The sequence below is a fragment of the Neopelma chrysocephalum genome, unplaced genomic scaffold, assembly GCF_003984885.1.
Source record: "Neopelma chrysocephalum unplaced genomic scaffold, ASM398488v2 Primary Assembly neopelma1_62, whole genome shotgun sequence".
Classification (NCBI taxonomy): Eukaryota; Metazoa; Chordata; class Aves; order Passeriformes; family Pipridae; genus Neopelma; species Neopelma chrysocephalum.
Genome location: NW_020897719.1, coordinates 6,803,580 through 6,822,286, shown reverse-complemented (window position 1 = coordinate 6,822,286; position 18,707 = coordinate 6,803,580). Strand labels below are relative to the sequence as shown.

The 18,707-nt window shown below is 36.6% G+C and overlaps 1 protein-coding gene across 1 annotated transcript in view; it reads left to right on the top strand.

The window, feature by feature from the left end:
• DOCK4 (dedicator of cytokinesis 4) overlaps positions 1-18,707 on the top strand; it is a 161,412-nt gene that overhangs the window by 62,154 nt on the left and 80,551 nt on the right. The window contains exons 14-17 of the mRNA XM_027682186.1: positions 11,046-11,170; positions 12,180-12,342; positions 12,874-12,980; positions 13,621-13,777. Coding sequence (XP_027537987.1) covers positions 11,046-11,170; positions 12,180-12,342; positions 12,874-12,980; positions 13,621-13,777 — 552 coding nt within the window. The remainder of the gene's footprint in view (positions 1-11,045; positions 11,171-12,179; positions 12,343-12,873; positions 12,981-13,620; positions 13,778-18,707) is intronic.

The following is an 18,707-nucleotide window of genomic DNA, read 5'->3' as shown; positions in this document are numbered from 1 at the left end:
TACAGAAATGCAATGGAAATTGTTCACAATTTGAACCCTGCAACAGACGTCATCTTAACTACTCGGTACATTCAAAGCCAAAATCCATTCAGTGTGAGACACTAGCACATAAAGTAAAGTACTGTCATGTTTTCCTGTAGAATACTTTTTTTCACTAAGTAATTCAGTTAGGTCCAAGCCTTACTTCCTGGAACTTTATCTACAAACTTTCTCTATGCATGTCTATAGTAGTAAAATAAGATAGTTCTTCTTTAAAACAACCATAGATTTGATTTTGAAAGACTGTGTCTTATAGACAACAGCAGCTTGACTCAAAATATCTTAGTCCATAAAATGTCCTGCAGTGTATAAACAATTGACCTGTTGGCTGACATCTCAAAAGACTTGCATAGGTGTATATTACTTAGTTATAGCCATGTTTTTTACAGCTTATGATCAGAACTAGTGCCATTACCACTGCTGATGATCTGATCACCACGTGCTTTGAGTTAAAGATAAGAGTTTATATTTATTTCTGTCAATTGAAATGATTAAAGTCTTATGATATTAGAAGAAGTTAAAGAATTGGCAAGTCACTGCAATAGTTTTACATTAACCATTGTATACGTTGTACCTGAGCTTAGAGTGTCTCTAATACTGGTATCTATAGCTGAGCTAGTCAGTCCTGACTGGAAAAGTCTTGGCTTGTAATCCTTTGCCCAGAATTTTATGGTCCTTTTCTAATTCTGTCATAAATTTTCATATAGCATTGCTGAAGACTCTACATTAAACTGCAGTATTAATTTCTGTAGTGGAATTTTCATTCTTTCAAGCTTATTTGTCCAAGATTAAAAATTGTATTTTGTTTCTCAATATTCTATCTTTTTTTTGTTGTTTTTTTTTACAATTTCTACTCATTCAGCAGATAGAATGAGGTGCCTGGAATGTTGTTACGCTTTAAGTCCCACATTAAGCTTTCATATGCTTAATTTAAGAAAAGTAACTGAAGTTTTTTACCATCACATTTGCATTGTTTGTCACCTTTTAACTTTGTTAGATATCCTTAAGCTGTCCAGTTAAATCTCATTAGAATCCTGTCTTTCAAAGCTACTGAATATACTATTTATTCCTTCATCTGAATTATTGAAAGGTCTTTTATTCTTTTCATGTGCAGGTACACACCTTTCTTACTATTTTCAGAAGTTTTTAAAATGAAGCTAGAACTAGAATCTTTTTCTTTTTATATAAATGATCTCACAAAATGCTATCTTTGTGATAACATGCATTTTTCAATTATGTGATTTTTGACTAGAGGCATATTCATTCTTTCAAAGCATAGAATAAGAGTCTGGAGAGCAAAAATGTAAAGAAAACTGTGGAATATGTTCTCTTCATTGTGGTGTCTGTATCTGCAAGTGAGCTTGGACTTAGTAAAGAGCTGTTGATTCTAGGAGAAATAATATATGTCTAACACACTTAAGCATTTTTTCTCCCTTGAGCAGCGGAATGAATTTTTCCAAACTTCTTTATCCTGTATGAAGTACAAACAGTCTAAATTTAACACCTGCCACTGTTTGCTCTTCTGATTTCCAAGAACCCAGAAATACATATTTTTAATTACTGAAAGTAATATTGCCTGGATATATTAGTTACACAAAATATGTTCAAGCAATATTGTGGAGTAAAGACACCCTGAATTTTGACCTTTCACAAAACTGTAGTACACTATGGGGAATACCGTCTGCTTTTCAAATCCTATTTTAATATTTTTTAAAAGCTTTGATCAAAGGAATTATCATTTCTACAAGTCACTGGAGAAAACAAAAATACTAATATGTGGCTACATATTTGGTAAGACAATTTCAAGGAACTTGTATATTGTTTTCCTTTTCCTTTCCATCTCCTCTGTCTTATTTTCTTGGTTCCTTAGGAACTGAAGGAAAAAAATAGAAGAAAACTATGGAAAGGGAAGAAAAACCAGAATTTAACTAGACTTCCCTTGATTTAAAATCTCTGGAAGTGGAGAATGGGGAAAAGGGTCTTCTGCAGTTTACAGTATTTGGAAGAATAAACTGGCTTTCTATTGAGTATAGAATAAATAGCAGTGATGCATGGGAAGTGTATATAAGGATAGTAATGGCTTGGAAGTCTTTCTTCAATAAACCAGGTAAGGAGCACTAGCAAACTAACAAGTGAATGCTTTAGCTCCCTAAAAATAACTGGTCTTTCAAAATTCTGTTGGAAATATTTTTTTATTTTATAGCTATACAAAGTCAACAGGTCAAAGTTTTCCGTTAAAAAGGCTTTTAAGTCTTTTATTCCCCACTTGTTCAAAACAACTTGTTTTACATCTCCTTGTTAAAAAGAAAAGTCACAGAGCAATTGAAAACTGAAAGTATTGCAGTTCAAGAATCCCTCATAAAGGGCATTTCATTTGCTGTGTTCTGGTGAGTGTTTCTTAGGGTTTGTTGAAAGTTTCTGTAATAAAGCTGAAAATGCAGTTAATGTTCTATTAAAAAATGAAACTAGAGTAACTGAGAAAAGTTATCAACAGAATCATTTATTAATCTTTTTTCCTTGATTTAATTGCCCGAGCTTACTTAATCCAACAGCAAAAAGGCAATAGTGTCACCAAAGTCACCAGTGCCCCCCAAATCCTAACACAAGCAGAGTTGTTTTAATGTTTGCCATATATAAACAAGAATATCAAAGATAATACATAAACTAGCTACCAGTATATAAATAATAGAAATGGTCTTATTTTTTCCTGCCCATCCCTTGTCATATACTTAAATGCAAACACACACCCTGCCCCAAATAAGTTTTTGTCAAGTATCACCCAGAAGGTCCCAGTCTCAGACCTTTTCTTTGTATGTATTTATTTAAGCACCAGATACAGCATTTTCTCATTCTTGAGTTGTGTGTGAGTATTACCCATAAATAGTAAATATTGTGAGTCTGTGCAAAATTTTCTTGCAAATAAGGCAGTTGTTCTTTACCACAATAATGGAGAAGTCAAGGTATTGCTCTGTGGGGAGAAAGCAGTGAACGGACAGCTGACTGGTGGTTGTCACGGTCTTTAAATCTCAAAAACATTTTTGCTGGCAGCTTCAAACATGTCAATGAGATTTGCCTCTTTTTTTAAAAGTGATGAATATATTCCCTGATAAGCAACCAGTCAGTCTTTCCGTATCTTCTAAAATGCAAAACAAAAAGGAAATTGTTTCAGTAATGGGATTTCACTTCCTACATTCTTTGTGAAATGCAGCATGCCTGTGTGTCTTCATGAGCTGCTCTCCTTAAGAACGCCCTTCTTGCAGATAACAGCCTTCTGAATTACAATTTTCACAAATGATCTCAGATTGTTTAAGTTGAGTTTTTTTAATTGAATTTTTGTTTTTTAAATTAAATAAAATGTTTAAGAAATGAGAAAGGGAAGGCAAGAGAATGGCATGGCTGAGTAAAGACATGCTGGTGTGCTGGGGGGAAACAGTTTTCCCCCCTAGAGTTATAAAATGGTAAACCCCCAGGGGGTGGTGACCCTTGGGGTTTGACCCAATCAGCGCTCCTGCAAAATATAAACATTAGCACACTTAGACCGGAAGAGAAGAGTTGTAGTAGTAGTTGTTGGAGAGGTGGCCATGTTGTGAAAGCCACGAGGAAGGGGCAGGAGCCCCTTGGGGGCTCTGCCCCCCCCCAGCCCCTTGGCTGGGGGCTGCAGGAACTTGGAACAGTGTTAAACTGGGCCGGGTTCTGTAGCTGAGAGCTGGAGGAGTTTCCTCCACCGTGGACAGCAGAAGTGGCAGCAGCGTACGGAGGGCAGAGAGCCAAGAGGTAAGAAGAAGCTGCAGAAACAGCATGCAGCTAAGCAGAGAGACACAGAGTTGTCTGAAGGATGAGAGAGCAGCAGAGAGCAGGACTAAGCCACTACAGAGAGAGAGAGTTTTTGGGGTAAGAACTGAAAACCAAAACTCCCCAAACTCCCTGGAGATCCCTCTGAGAGAGAGGAGGATGATGGACTCTTACTTGAAAGAGTCTTGGAGTGCAGTATGCACTGCAGAGAGGAGTTAAGAAGCTCAGGTGTCCTGAGAGCTGAGCCAGGACGGCCAGAGGAATGCGGAGGAGGGTGACCTTGGCTCCCCCCCCCTGCTGTACTGCCAAGCTGGCAGTCTTGAGTCAGAGCATGGGAGCTCTGCAAGGGGCTTAAATCCCCTGAAGATAAGGACCGTCGCGAAGACCCCTGTGCTTTGTGATATGACGTGGTGATGTGACCTTTGTCCTGGTGAACACAGCCCACAGAAGATAAGACCTTCGCCTGCGTCGAAGGGCCGAGGGGCTTGGAGACCCCCTCATGTGTACTGACAGAGATGCAGCTACAACTGCTGTATGGAAGAGAGAGAGAAACTGCTGCCCTAGGGACTGCTGCTCTAATAGTGGAAGGGGTCTTTTCCTTCTTCCCTCCTGGACTTTTATTTGGAAGAGAGAAGAGATTTGATCCATTGTAAATATTGTTTCGTCATTGTAGAGATAGTTGAGATTGCATATGTAGTGTACTACAATATTTATTTGTACAGTGTATTGTAAAATATCCCTTTCCCCCCATTTTGAGTCTTGTGTGGTGTCTGGAAAACCCATCTCACACTGGGTTGAGATGTGGGAGGGGGGCTAGAACTAGGGAATTGGATTTTGGGGCTCTCAAACCATGACAGCTGGTCACACTAAAGTGCAAGAGGGAAATGCACAGGCAGTGGAAGTAAGGACAGGTGTATTGGGAAGAGTATAAGGATATTGTTCAGTTGTGTAGTCAGGAAGTTGTCCAGTGATGGGGTCAGGATGGCCAAGGCAAAGCTGGAGCTGAAATTGGCAGGTGATGCAAAGAATAAGAAGGTATTTCAGCCAGAAAAGAGGTCAAGAAAAGCATAATCCCTATGATGAACACAACTGGTAAACTGGTCTCAACAGATAAGGAAAGAAGGCTGAGATACTCAACAACATTTTTACCTTCATTGTCAATCTCTCTTCCCACACCTGTCAAGTGGATGAACCTCAAGGCAGGGACTGGAGGGAGCAAAGTTCCTCCCACTGAAAGAGAAACCACCTGAGGAATCTGAACATACATAAGTCTATGGGGCCTGATGACATACATCCTAAGGTCCTGAGGAAATTCTAATGTAGTTGCCAGGCCACTCTCCATGATATTTGTAAGGTCATGGCAGGTGAAGTACCCAGTGACTGTAAAAAGGGAAACAATGCACTCATTTTTAAAAAAGGGTAGAAACACTGGCACAGGTTGCCAAGAGAGGGTGTGGATGTCCCATCCCTGGCAACATTTAAGGTCAGATTGGATGGGGCTCTGAGCAACCTGATCTAGTTGAAGATATCCCAGCTCATTGCACAGAAGTTGGACTAGATGACCTTTAAAGTTCCCTTCCAACCCAAATCATTCTATGACTCTATGAAATCATCAAGGTCAACTGCCAGAAAGGGATTAGCAAGAGTTTAGTATTTCTATAGTATTCCAGGATTTAATCTTTTCTTCCCAGACCCACCCCCAAATATATATATTTATAAACACATGTATTTTTATATTTAGAGGATTTGCAACCTCCAGGTTGTGACTACTGTAAATATCATCAGCTTGTAATGTAGCTTGTTGAAATTTAGACTACATTCTGGTGCTAAGTGCTGCATCAGCCAGACACAGGGCCACCTGCTTTTGAATTGAGCTCTTCTGTCTTGTTCCCTGTACTTCTGTGAACTGCTTGCTCCTACTGAAACTTAAGCTATGCCAGTTCTGAGTTTACTAGGCTAAAAAGGGAGTGGAAGATTTCCTGTCCTTGTCTTTTATCTTCCAGTTTTGCTTGTTATTGTCAGTATATCAGCATGGATGTCATAGAACATCCTAGCTGCTAAAAGGCATAGCATGGATTGACTTGAAGGGTAGGAGGCAAGGTGTACTAATGTTCCTTAGCCCTCTCCTCTAGTTAAAATCACCTTCTGTTTGTTTTTTTTAGATCCTCCCACTGGCAGTCGCTACATAGCTCTTTTCCCATTCTACAAAGTATTTTAAGAATCTTTTCTTGAAAATGTTTTGCATCCACAAGATTTACGTCCTGGGTAATACCATTTTGTCTATGCCACATCCAGAGATTTTTCAGTCCCTACAACTGAAATTGTTTTAAGATCCGCTCAAGTCATTTTGGAATATAAAACAAAGCATCTCATTAGCTTGCATCTCATTTACTGAGATGTAAATGAACAGGAACTTTCTCTAAACAAAACATTTTTTTTCTCTTTTTCAATTCATGGTTCTAAAGGACCTATAATTCTGAGCAAAGCTTTCAAAAAAGCAGTTCCTAACAAGAGCTCCTAGTGAGTTCTGTGTAATTATTTTTAAATTAGTGACTGCTGTCAGGACAGCTATAACTATCAGAGATGCTTGTTCAAATACAGTCATGCTGTGTTTTTTTTACACGACTAAATAATCAAATTGAAATTTATTTCACTAGAAAGCTTTTTGAGGCTAGCTGACAAACTAAACTCTTTTCTTTTAACAAAGACAGCTACCTTTGATCTTTGACAGCTATCTTCAGCTTGAAACCTTGTTCCATATTAATATGCTACAAGAGATTCTATAGTTCTAAATGTGTTTGGAATATGAGAAAAGTCCTGCTATAATATATGTGTTGCAGTTGCAACTCACAGCTTCCTCAGTGTAAGTTTAAAAACAGTTTTTGATGCTTAGGTTAGGTACAAGTGTTTCTAAAAAAAAAAAAGTATAAATGATACATTCAAATATTCTTCTGACACTTGTACTCATCTGACTGTCTCCTTACTAGTGATCACCTGTGTTGTTTCTGTCACCTGAGGTTCAGTGACGGCATTCAAACCTCTCTGAGCTGGGGGCAGCTTACATGCAGGTCTCATAGCTGGGGTCCACTTGTGAGCAGCAGCAGATCAGTGTTTGTACATAGGTCCTCAATAGTGATGATGCGGCCTTCGACCTATGAAGGAAATGGAGTCTGCAGAGCCATCCCATGATGAAACTGTGTGGTGGACATAACAAGGACCCCGAGCATGCATTGTTATCTCCAGCTTGGAAATTATTCATGGCTCTTTTCTCTTTACTGGTTATTTAAAATTTATGATTTATAGTTGGCAGGTTTGGGAAGGCTGACCTCCATTAACTGTGTCCTCCAGCAGTCTGTCTCGTGGCTGTTTTTTGACTTTAATTGGCTTTTCGTCCTGTTTTTTATAATAGACTTTTGCATGTATATGATAATGATTAGGTCTCTGTCCCCCACTCCCAGTCAGCCCTTGAACAAGTTGGATTGAACTAGTTGGATTGAAGTCATGAAGCTTCTGCTTCTTCATAGGTCAGAAACCTTGATCTGTAATGTACCTGGTTAGCACCTACAGCTGGGAAAAAAGGGTTTGGAGTTTTTCCTCTACCAGCCCATGAAAAGTGCTTTCAAGATATGTTTACCATGTCAAAGCTACAATGTATGGGCAGGACCATATGAAAAGGCAGGTACTGCCAATGCTGTGCTATACACGTTTTGATTTAGCAAACCAGACATTTCAATTCAGCACCTTTCACTTACAGTTAAATTCACATACCGGAGTAAATGTCCCTGCAGAATGTGCACTGAAAACTTGAGCTGTATTGGAAAGTTCAGACTGTGTAATCATCCACATCACTGCAGCTTTACTTTTCTTCTTTTTTTTACTTTCTATGGAATTTCAGTTTCTATGTAGCTTTAGCCTTCACTTCATATTAGAAACTCTTGTAGGAGTTCGTCAGTCTACTTTTGATTAGCCAGATAGGTGAAATAACAGGATGCTAAGTAGGGCCAAAGCATTGGGGTTATTGCATCACTTCTGTAATTAGGACAGAATACCTTTTTCAACACGTTGCATTATTGTCAGAAGTAAGAATAAACAGCTTCCCTAGATACACTCTTTGATCCTCACAGTTCTGTTTTTCCAAGAGACACCTTGTTTGATTTCTTCTGGCAATTAAAAAGGTAAAACAGAACAGGTTTACATTTTTAAAAAAAACTTAAGATGCAATGAAATACTATTTTTAAAAGCCTGCTTAACTTCTCTGAAGCTCCAATTACTTTTTTTAAAAATGTTCTTATTTTTTGCTTAGACTGGTTTGCGTTGGAAGGGACCTTTAATCATCATCCCTGCCACCCCCATGGGCAGGAACGTATTTCACTAGGTAAGGTTGCTCAAAGCCATTTCCAATCTGACCTTGAACACTTCCAGTGATAGGACATCCCATTCCACTGTCATTTTCGTTTGCATTTAAATCCTGTACAGTTTACTCTGTTTAAAAAGGAAAAATTATGGTTTTCACTGAGTTTCATCTGGGCTAGGTCATTAAATTTGTGGTGGAAATGGTTATTCAGTTATGGTTATGTTTCTGTGAAGACCCCATGGAAAATTGAAATAAATCCATGCTGATAATTGCAAATAATAACTGAATGTAGCACAAATGCATGTAGAATTCAAGTTCAGTTTTTAAAGAGAAATTGCTGCAACTACAAGTTGTTTGCTAAAATCAGCGTTATAACAAAGCTTCTTTTTTTGATTGTTGTGTGTAGTCATTTTTTCTGATTGTAAAACACTTGCAAGTGCCCAACAGCCGGCACTAACTAGAACCAAGCCTAGTGTAAGCATATGCTGAGCCAGGACCCAACATGCTGCAAGCTCTTTGGTAACCGTACTGTATTAGCTTCTAAAATCTTTATAGTCAAATATTACTGCAATGTAGGAATAAACAGAATCTAGTAATTTTAAAGGTAATTTTGTGACTTGAATAAGCATAAGAACAGCTTTACAGATTCAGATCAAGGGCCCATCTAGCTGAGTGTTGTAAGCAGACACCTAAGGAAGAGTAAAAACTGTGTATGCATATATGCATGTATGGTAATTATCCCCTGATGCTCTCCCAGCCTCCAGCTATTTACAGCTCTAGGGATTTCCTGAGTGCTTGTGATTACTTGTTTCATATCCTGTAGTTGATCTTTATTCCACGATTTCGCCATCCTTTCCTTTCATGTATACATTTCTTACATTCACAACATCCTTTGGAAAGGTTTTGGCTTGTGTTTGGTTTTTGCTTTGATTTTGCTTTTGTGTGTTTTTTTGGTTGTTTGGTTTTTTTAAAAAGTCTTGCCATCCATTACCTGAATAGCCACCACCTTTTGCTTATTTTGAACCTGTTTCCCACCAGGAACCAGAGATTGATTCAGTGGTTGTACACACTTACTAGTAATTCAGCTCTTTCATCCTTTCCTTCACACAAAACTCTTAAGTGAATACCATCTGGTATTTTTTCTGTTGATTCTGTCTAGCTGTGTTCTAGCCTTGGTCCATAGTTGTTTCAGAAGGTAACTGATAATAAGCTAATACAATAGCAGATTTCCACCCCTTTTTTGTGGGCATGGGTCTCGAGGACTTGATAATATAGCAGTTTCTTCTTTTATTTTTTTATTGTTTGGATTGTGCTTTGGAGGAACCATTTAATTACTTTGAACACAGTGATGGAATAATGTTATAAAAATAGTAGAAGACTACAGAAAAATCATTGTTTCTGGTACTTAAAAATCACTGAAGAGTTGCATGCAGTAAAATAAATGGAAGGAATGTGAAACGTGAGAGTATCATGAAAAGTTCAAGCAAGTCAAATTCTGCTTGCAAATTAAAGATGCACTAATTATTTATAAGTTACGTATCTTTTAATTAATTTTACCAACAGTACAAATACCCACCTCATGGTTGCCTTCTAAGTGGCACATCTATAAATATACTAAACTATCATACTTGATTTCTTTTCACCAGTGCTGAGTGAAAATCTGCTTTGTTAAAAGATGATATTCCCTTTTCACTAAGCTTCCATTCTCTATATGAAAGCATATATTCTTAATTTCTCTTTCTACCATATCCAGAAATAGGAATTTTAGGAGATGCTCCTAATTATTATGCTGTTCATCTTTCCTTATTCTGCATTTCACAGAGGAAGTCCAATTGTTTCAAAGTAGTTCTGGTAATGTTTGTCCAGAGCTAGATTAGTTTACACTTTTTAGAAATAGATTTAACATCTTCAGACAGAAAAGGGACTTCCCTACCATGGCACTCCAGTCACAACCAGTACTGCTTTTCCCTCTGTCCTATTCTCCCTGCAACCACTCTTTCTTCCTTTTGTCAAATATAAACTTTGCAGTTTGTGTCAGCTGAAATTAAAACAAAATTACCATCGATGTCATCCATAAGATCTGTTTACGTTCTGACAGAATGTTTAGCATGATATTGCATGAATGTGAAAAGAATTTCAATTTAAATATGCTAGCAGTATTTAATAACTTGTACATACCATGTAGCACTTAGGTAGTGCCTGTATTGGATTTGTAGTTTGATGAAGAATTTAATTTCTCAGAAGCCTTTTCAATAAGTGAAAAATAAGCTAACTAAGCTAACTTTTTGCTAATAAGCTTTGGAACACCCTATTAATGTAAAATATGTTGATCTTTCGTGTTACAAAGACAATTTTGGATGGTCACAATCTGGGAAGACTGCCCTTCTGTTGGAAAGAACACCAACCTCTTGGTTTTTCCTTTTCAAAATAATACACTTTCTTTAGAGGTTAGGTGGAAAAAAGTTGTAATCAGTTAAACAGAGAACTGTAATGATTACAAATGAAAGAAAGTACATTAATATTGCCTTAGATTAAAAGAAGAATTAAATGAGGTGGAGCTAGACACCAGCTTCAGTATAGCTTCAGTATAGACATGCCACCGTAAAGACCAAACAAACCTCGTAGATGAGTAAAAGCCCTTAGAATTGTTTTAGAAGAGCAGATAATCTTTGGGTTTTGAGAGGGATGAAGATATGTTGGTTTTCTTAGTTTCTGAAACCAATTATTTAAAATCCAAAAATACTGGTAAATTGTGGGTGTGATTATAAGATGAAAATCTATTTAAGTACTAAAAGCAAGAAGTCAGCAAATTGAACTGACTTTTGCACACCTTGTGTATTGTTTGTGGTTTTTTTGATAGGTGAAATGAGGAATGATTTATATATTACTGTAGAAAGAGGAGAATTTGAGAAAGGAGGGAAAAGTGTGGCCAGAAATGTGGAAGTGACAATGCATGTGGTGGACAGCAGTGGACAAATATTAAAGGTATCTTTGTTATATGTTCTTCCTTACCGTAGTTAATTTTGATACACTTTTTCAGATGTAATTTTTGTGGCGATGATTGAAAAGTAAAAAAATGCTTTGGAAAGGACATGTTTATCTTCTGCTGTCTTTAGATATTCAGAGTGTTTCCACTTTGCTTAAAACCTTTATAAAATGCCTTTGTAAACCTTTATAAATGTTTATTTCTGTGATCAATTATGATGTTGAGATAAATGCCTGTAATTGCCAACCAAATAACTGATGATACCATTAAGATGCTGGAAAATTTTGAAGCAAGATCAAGTTTTGGAGAATTATGTCATAATAATTCTTCTTAATGGGAATGCAATTCCTTATGTTACACAGAACAATGTATTTTGATAGTTTTCAGGTTTGTGTCTGATTTTAATAAATCGGGGATCCTTGATGCATAAATCACCACCTTTCCTACAGAGAATTAAAAGGTATCCACAGGTCAGGAATTAGACAAATTGATTTGTCTACCTTGCTATGGAGAAACCATCATGGGTGTTGCAAAGGCAACGAACACTTTGCTTCTTTCTGATCGTGGAATCCAGATTCATTTTTTAATCGTGGGAGATGTCACTGATAACGGCGGGGTGACAGGAGGACTGAAGATCTTGAGCCTGGGCTGTTCTGGTCTCAGTTCCAATCTTGTTTGTTGCTTGGACATAACACTGGCTAGACCATGTGGTGTCATGGGACTGCGCAACACATTACTGCTTAAACCTCCCTGATCACCCAGGTATCCCCTGTTGAACAGTTTGATTCTGATTGATGAGAATGATTCTTGCTATTTCTAAAAATTTTCTAATTGGTAAATAGTAAGCAAGCACTACTATTTTTGAGGGGTTTACGATACTGAACATTGTACCACATTTGGCATTTATGATACGAATGTAAATATTAATAGTCTTCCTTGGAAGACCAGTCCTTGATGACATTTTACCAATGCACTAATCTATCTTTAATCATATTTTTTCTTAATTAGGATTTTATCTCATTTGGCTCTGGAGAGCCACCAGCCAGCGAGTACCATTCTTTTGTGCTTTATCATAACAATGGTCCCAGATGGGCTGAGCTGCTGAAACTTCCTATTCCTGTGGATAAATTCAGAGGAGCTCACATCCGCTGTGAATTCCGGCACTGTTCCAGTAAGTGCGTTCATGACTTCTGCTAGTCCTCTCCATCACAGCTGCAGTAAGCACACAAGTTTCTGTGACACCTCAGGAAAAAGAAAGACAGCTGCATGAACTTACTCTGTAGTGCTTTTTTTTACTTATAAAATTCCAAATTTTTTTAAACATTCTGAAAAATTTTAGAGATGATTTTGAGGTAAAAATCAATGACTGGATGCAGATTCTGAATTCCAGGGTATGAGAGACAGCTTTCATAGGGGTGGAAAAACTTATATATGTTGCTAAGATTTCATTTTTGGTGGCTTGCATTGTTTGTTGTTAATAAATACTAAGTCATTCCAGAATACTCCTTTCTGATTTAAAGTGAGATCAAAGAAAACATTACAGAAGACAATGTACAAATTGAAACAGAAATTCAGGATAATCTTCATCTGATTAGCTGCAAATAGCTTCCAGTATACTTTCTTATGTTGTATTAAATAAATTTACTTTGTCTAAAATGTATACTATTAACTTTAAGTTTTGCTATTCATATACACATTTCAGCAAAAGAAAAGGGTGAGAAGAAGTTATTTGGCTTTTCTTTCGTGCCCCTGATGCAGGAAAATGGGAGAACTCTGCCAGATGGCACCCATGAACTCATTGTACACAAGGTAATTTGAATTAGCAGTCATTAGCTGTAATGATTCCTCTGGAACATAATTTAAATGTCCAGAGATGTGAAGTTGAGAAAGTCTGTATTGATGAGTCATAATCTTGTCATCATTAAAATATCCCTTGCTGATTCTTTAATATTAACCTTCTATACAAACTGCAATTGAATCTAGGTATGTGTTTCAGTGCACTGCTTTTCCTAAGTCTTACTGTTATATCACATTGTGTTTATAATTGATTTCACAAAGGTAAGTTCAATTAAAACACACAAAGTGAACCCTGTTACTGAATTCCTCAAGCTGGAAAATCAGACGAGCTCCTTTATCTACTCAATGTTATAATTTTTAGAGATATTTCAGCTTTGTGGAATTTTTGTTTCTACATTTAAGAGTTGTGTCTTCATTCAGAGGATTTGATATGCTCACAGATAAATTTTAGATTTTAATGCAAAAATTTGTAGCTATTCATTTGACATAACCGGTGCAAATTTGTTAGGTTTCAATGTCAATATATGAAGCTGTGACCTAAAACCAAAGTTTGCAACAGGCATAGTGAAAATTATTCAGTTTCTGGCAGAGAAATAATAATGATTCAGGTTTTTTGTGCCATTCAGTTGTTTTAACTGGTTTGTTTTCACAGTGTGAAGAAAACACAAACCTTCAGGACTCTGGTCGCTACCTCAAACTCCCCTTTTCAAAGGGAATATCCCTAGGAAACAACAGCCAAGCAGTAAAAACCACTAAAGAGTCCTTCTGGATTACATCCTTTCTCTGTTCCACTAAACTCACACAAAATGGTAGGATATGTTGATTATTTAAAACGCGATGAGTTCAAATGAGTGTGATAGCTAGCCTTTCCGATGTAAGGCAATCACAGATGTACTAAAAAATAGCTTGCTTGTATCTATTTTATAAACTGCTTTTTTTCATAATTTTTTTATATCCAGATGGAAACAAGTGCAGCATGATAAACCACTATTTTTAAGTAGTTCAAGAATGTTTTTTGGATTAACATGATATTGGAATCAAATTCAGCACTTTTGGAATCAACTATCAAAACCCAGCTGCTTTAGAAAACCTCTTAATGTGTTTGTTGTAGAGTTTTTATGAAATACTTTTTGTCAGCTTTAGGCTGTAGCAGTTTGTCTCTAATTAGACATATATTGGTTTTTTTGGTGTATTTTTTCTCTTACTTTAAACCAACAAACATTTACTACTACTTAAAATAATCTTATACACTGGATATAAGGAGAAACAGATAGAAATACATATGTTTACCCTCTTTACCAGTGCTCTGTATAAAATTCTTAAGGTTCTTCTTTACTTGCCATATTAATTACAGTTTGTAACTGGAACAAAAAACTGGTTTTGGAACAGTTTTCCACATATTTCTAAATATTGTGTATTTGCTTGGTAATATGTTTCTGACCGTTCTTTGATATACCCACAGTTTTATATTATTTTTTTTCTAGGGTGTTTATCACAGTTTTAAGATCTTGCTTAGCTCTCTCTTGTGTGGGAATATCTGTGACTTTACCCTTCTTCTGTGTATGATAATAAAATTGCTAATTGTGTGCAAATTGATTATAGGTGTTTAACAAAACTAGAGCAGCTTTTTAAATTGAAATAATCATCTTAATTTTTACCATTTAGTAGCAAGTGTCCAAAAGAGAACTGTGTGCAAATAATGTTTTGTTTCCTTGTGCACATCCATTTTGTATTGTTATAGCAACTACCTTCAAAATAATCAAAGTTACCCAATAAAAGATTTTCCCAAAGGTTGCTAATAGGGAATCAGAGACTAAATTTGCTTCAGTTAAAGGCCTTGATTTAGGAAATCACATGAATCTACTGATACTTACACATGCTTGAAAGTGCTGCCCGGAACTTGTCTCTCTGATAAATAGTTGCCCTATTGTCTGGGGTTATAATACTATTTCTTGTTCACAGTGCAGGAGTTATTTTGTACTTAATATAAATATAAGTGTGACATAGGGCATAAAATTTCCTCCTTTTTCTTTTTTTAACCATATTCTGAGTAAGAGGGTGTAGAATATCTGAATAATATTGATCCCCTTTTCAGCTCTGAAAGAGTTAACAGTTATTTCAGCAGTACTTCAGAGGGTGGAAATATTTTCAATAGACAGGCTCATATTTTCTCCAAGGATCTTCTTTGGGAAGTTCATCTTGGTGAGTTTCCAAATCCCCATTCTTTTAAACAAAAATTTGCCAAAGTCTATTGCATGCTCAGAAAATTAACGTAGAGCAAAGCATGTGGATATTTAGTCATGTGAGCATTACTTCAGTTATTCCTGAGAGAATGTAGCGTATGTATTAAAAAATACAGGATTAAAAGATCTATGTGTTAAATTTTTTAAATAAACATTTGTATTGGTATTTTTGAAAATTGCTGATTATTTTTTAATCTGTTTTTAAGTTTGGAGATTTTTCTGAACTTCTCAGAGATTTGCCTGTGTTTACAAACAACAATGTCCAGTCTGAAAATGAATTGAAAATTATGCTGTTGTCCGGCAATGGGGTGGGGGAGGAGCCCAAACCCAGACTTGTAAAGGGTGTGACTGAATTAGGCCACAGCTTTACTGGCTTGCTGGGAAATTTTACTCAGCTGTCATTCTCTCATTGATTGTTCCCATATGCCATCAGCTCTCATGCATATTAGGATTATGGGGAGTGGGGGAAGGAGGCTGACTCTTACTTGTTGTGATCCATAACTTCCTTACCCTTGGTACTTTGGAGGGGTAATTAGGATTATTTTCAAACAATTTCTAGAGACCTTCTAACCAGGGGAGTCTGTGTATTTGTCAACATATTGCTAAGAAGGCGTCCTTATCTAATCTGTCAGCCAGTTAGGTTTTCCTTTGGTCATGAATAGTTAATGAGTTAATGTTAGCAAAAAAATATACCAGCTTTTATATGTTATATTCTTAGCTGGGCTGTTATATTTCATTATCCTAAAAAACCCCAAAACAGCAAGAGAGAATATCGTATTTTTCTACTGAGCAGTTGTCAAAACAACTTAGTTGTTTTTTCTTACTTAGTTTTATTCGGGTTTTGACATATAGGAGGGTTCTCTCCCTGCAAGAGACTCAGGATTCTTCCAGCAAGTCAGAATAATTTAGCAAGTTGGCATCCAGTCGTTTCTCAGCACTGATCGGCACATCCCTGGTCAGCAGCTGTTCAGCTGCAGAGCAACATGCCATACAGCATGGCAGTTGCGAGGCAGAGGTGTAATCCATCTAGCTGCATGTTAAAAAAGCCAAACCAGTGGTCAATAAAACAAAAGTAATACTGGGAAGCTTTCCAGAGTGACCCCAGTTTGGAGGGAGTGTTGGCAACGACAGAAGCAGCCTTTTGGAAAGAGGCGTGCTGACTGCCAGTTTTGGAATTTGGATTTTTCCTCTTGGAGTGCAGTAGTGTTACAACAAGCCAATTTCTGATGTCTCAAGATTTATATGAGAGAGATGGAAAAACATCCCCAACCACTTTTTAAACACATGATTCTAAACCTTTTATTAAACCTAGTACTTTGAATTTAAATTGCATACTTTGAGAAGGGGTGTGTTTTGTTTGGTAGGAATGGTAAGTCATGTGTAGTCTATTTTAAATGTACAGGCTCTGATTATTATTAAGAAACTGCATTGAAAATATTTTTCTTCTTCAGCAAATTAATCAGAAGCGGTGACTTTTTCTCTTTTCCAAAACTATGTCTTCCTAGTGGGCCTATTTCTGGGGACAATTTTATATTCTCATTTCTCTTAATAGATAACACATTGCTATCTGTTCCCCTTGTGATTCACATGTCAGATTTTCTATTTGTGTCATTTATTCTTGGGCTATTCACTAATGTTATCTCAGCAATGTCTTTTCTCCTTAGCACTTCCCTTGAAATAAGTACTTTGAAGGGAGTGTCTTTTGCTTTCTCTTTATTTTTAATCCCCCAACAAATCCCTAGTATTGAGTGTCAGCTGTCTTCCACCAAGTTCCTCCAGCAAACCTGTAAAGATATGTTTTTTCCTGCTATGAACTGACAGTTTCAGCTCATCTTGCTGCTCAGCTTGAGCTCAGGCTTAAACAGAATAAAGTGGAGAAGTACATTTAATTATCCAAAAGACAAATGCAGTTCACTGGATTTGTAATTCTTGTTTCTTAAAAATTCCAGAAAGAATAATAAGACCTATCATTTGTCCTTGATCTTTGAGATGTGCCTCTGATGCATGTGTGGGACCCTTCATCACTCTTAGCACAACTCAAGTATCTCTTTTTTTCCATGCTAGCACAACATTGAAGCAAAATAAAAAGGAACATATAAATATATCAAAACAATTTGTGCCTATCAAAAGCAATTAAGGTAGCAAAATATTTGTGGAATGTTATGTAGGTTGTTTGCCATTTACACCCCTGGCAAGATTTGAATACAGGGGGAGATTTATTTAATGCTAATAAAGTCAAAAATATTACTTCATTTCTTGTGGGAGAGAGGAACTTCCCTTGAGCAAACCGTGAAAGAGATGATGCAAAGATGGGTTTTGCTCAAATATTACTTGAATGTGAAAACAGTTGGTGGTAGAAAGCACCCAAAGAAATGCTGAACCAAGAGGAAAACTTGCTATTAACATCTTACTTTGATAAGTACTGAGAACACTTCAGAAGCACTTGATGCTTCTAAGACAATGCTGGGCAGTTACTAACTAGATTATAGTTCATCTTAAACTGATGGAAGGGTTGGATGGTGGTTAAGGTTTTCTGCTTCAAACAACCAGGCATTAGGAATTTCTGAAAAGCTGGATAGTGAAACGTGGAAGTAATAAACTTGAATATAAAGGGGCTTTGGGATTTATTTAATTCAACGGCTCAAAAATATGTGTAACTTTTACTGAATACAAATTGAAAGGACCACTGCCGACGTGTCTGTTCGGGGGAGAAATTGCTGAAAAGCCAAGCCAAGTCTGCAAAACTATTTTAGGATATTGAATGGTATGGAATATGAAATTCAGAATCTTAGAGTAAGGTGTTTTTTTTAGTACATCTCTGAAGCCGAAAGCAGTAACATATGTTCAAACACTATTAAATGTAGAACTTGCATTTAAGACAGGTGGAAGGGGAGAAATGTTAACTGGGCCATCACCCCTTGATGAATTTTATGCAAGTATTTACAAGAAATTATGGATGAAAAAATCAGCTGGAATGTGCTGTAAGATGAGTTTATCAAAGACATATCATGCCAGAATAAGCTTCTTAACCTTTCTTTTCAAAGTTTTTTTAGTTATTATGCAGAGGAAACGTAGCAGTTTGATAACACACCACATGGGAAATTAGAAAAGATACATATTAAATTAAGAATTTTAAAACTGGCAAACAAAAGTTAGAAGGCAATGGGCAGGTTGCAATATAGTAGAATGAATTTTCTTCCTGAGCAGAAGGAAAATACTGCTAGATCTGAAGAAATCTCTGGGATTGATCTCTGTTTTAAAGGAGCAGAAGGGGTTGGGGATGAGAGTTACTTCACTAAAATCTGAGACAATTTGCTGCTAATACGTCATTGAAAGGTCTCATCAGTTGAGAGAGACAAAATCAAAATATGAGACAGCAAAGCAAGGTAACTTGGATTTAAATAAATAATAAGAAAAAGTAGAAATTAGATTGAATCTAATGGTAGAAAAGTCAGGATCATACACTGGTGGAGACTCCTGGGCATTCTGCTATACC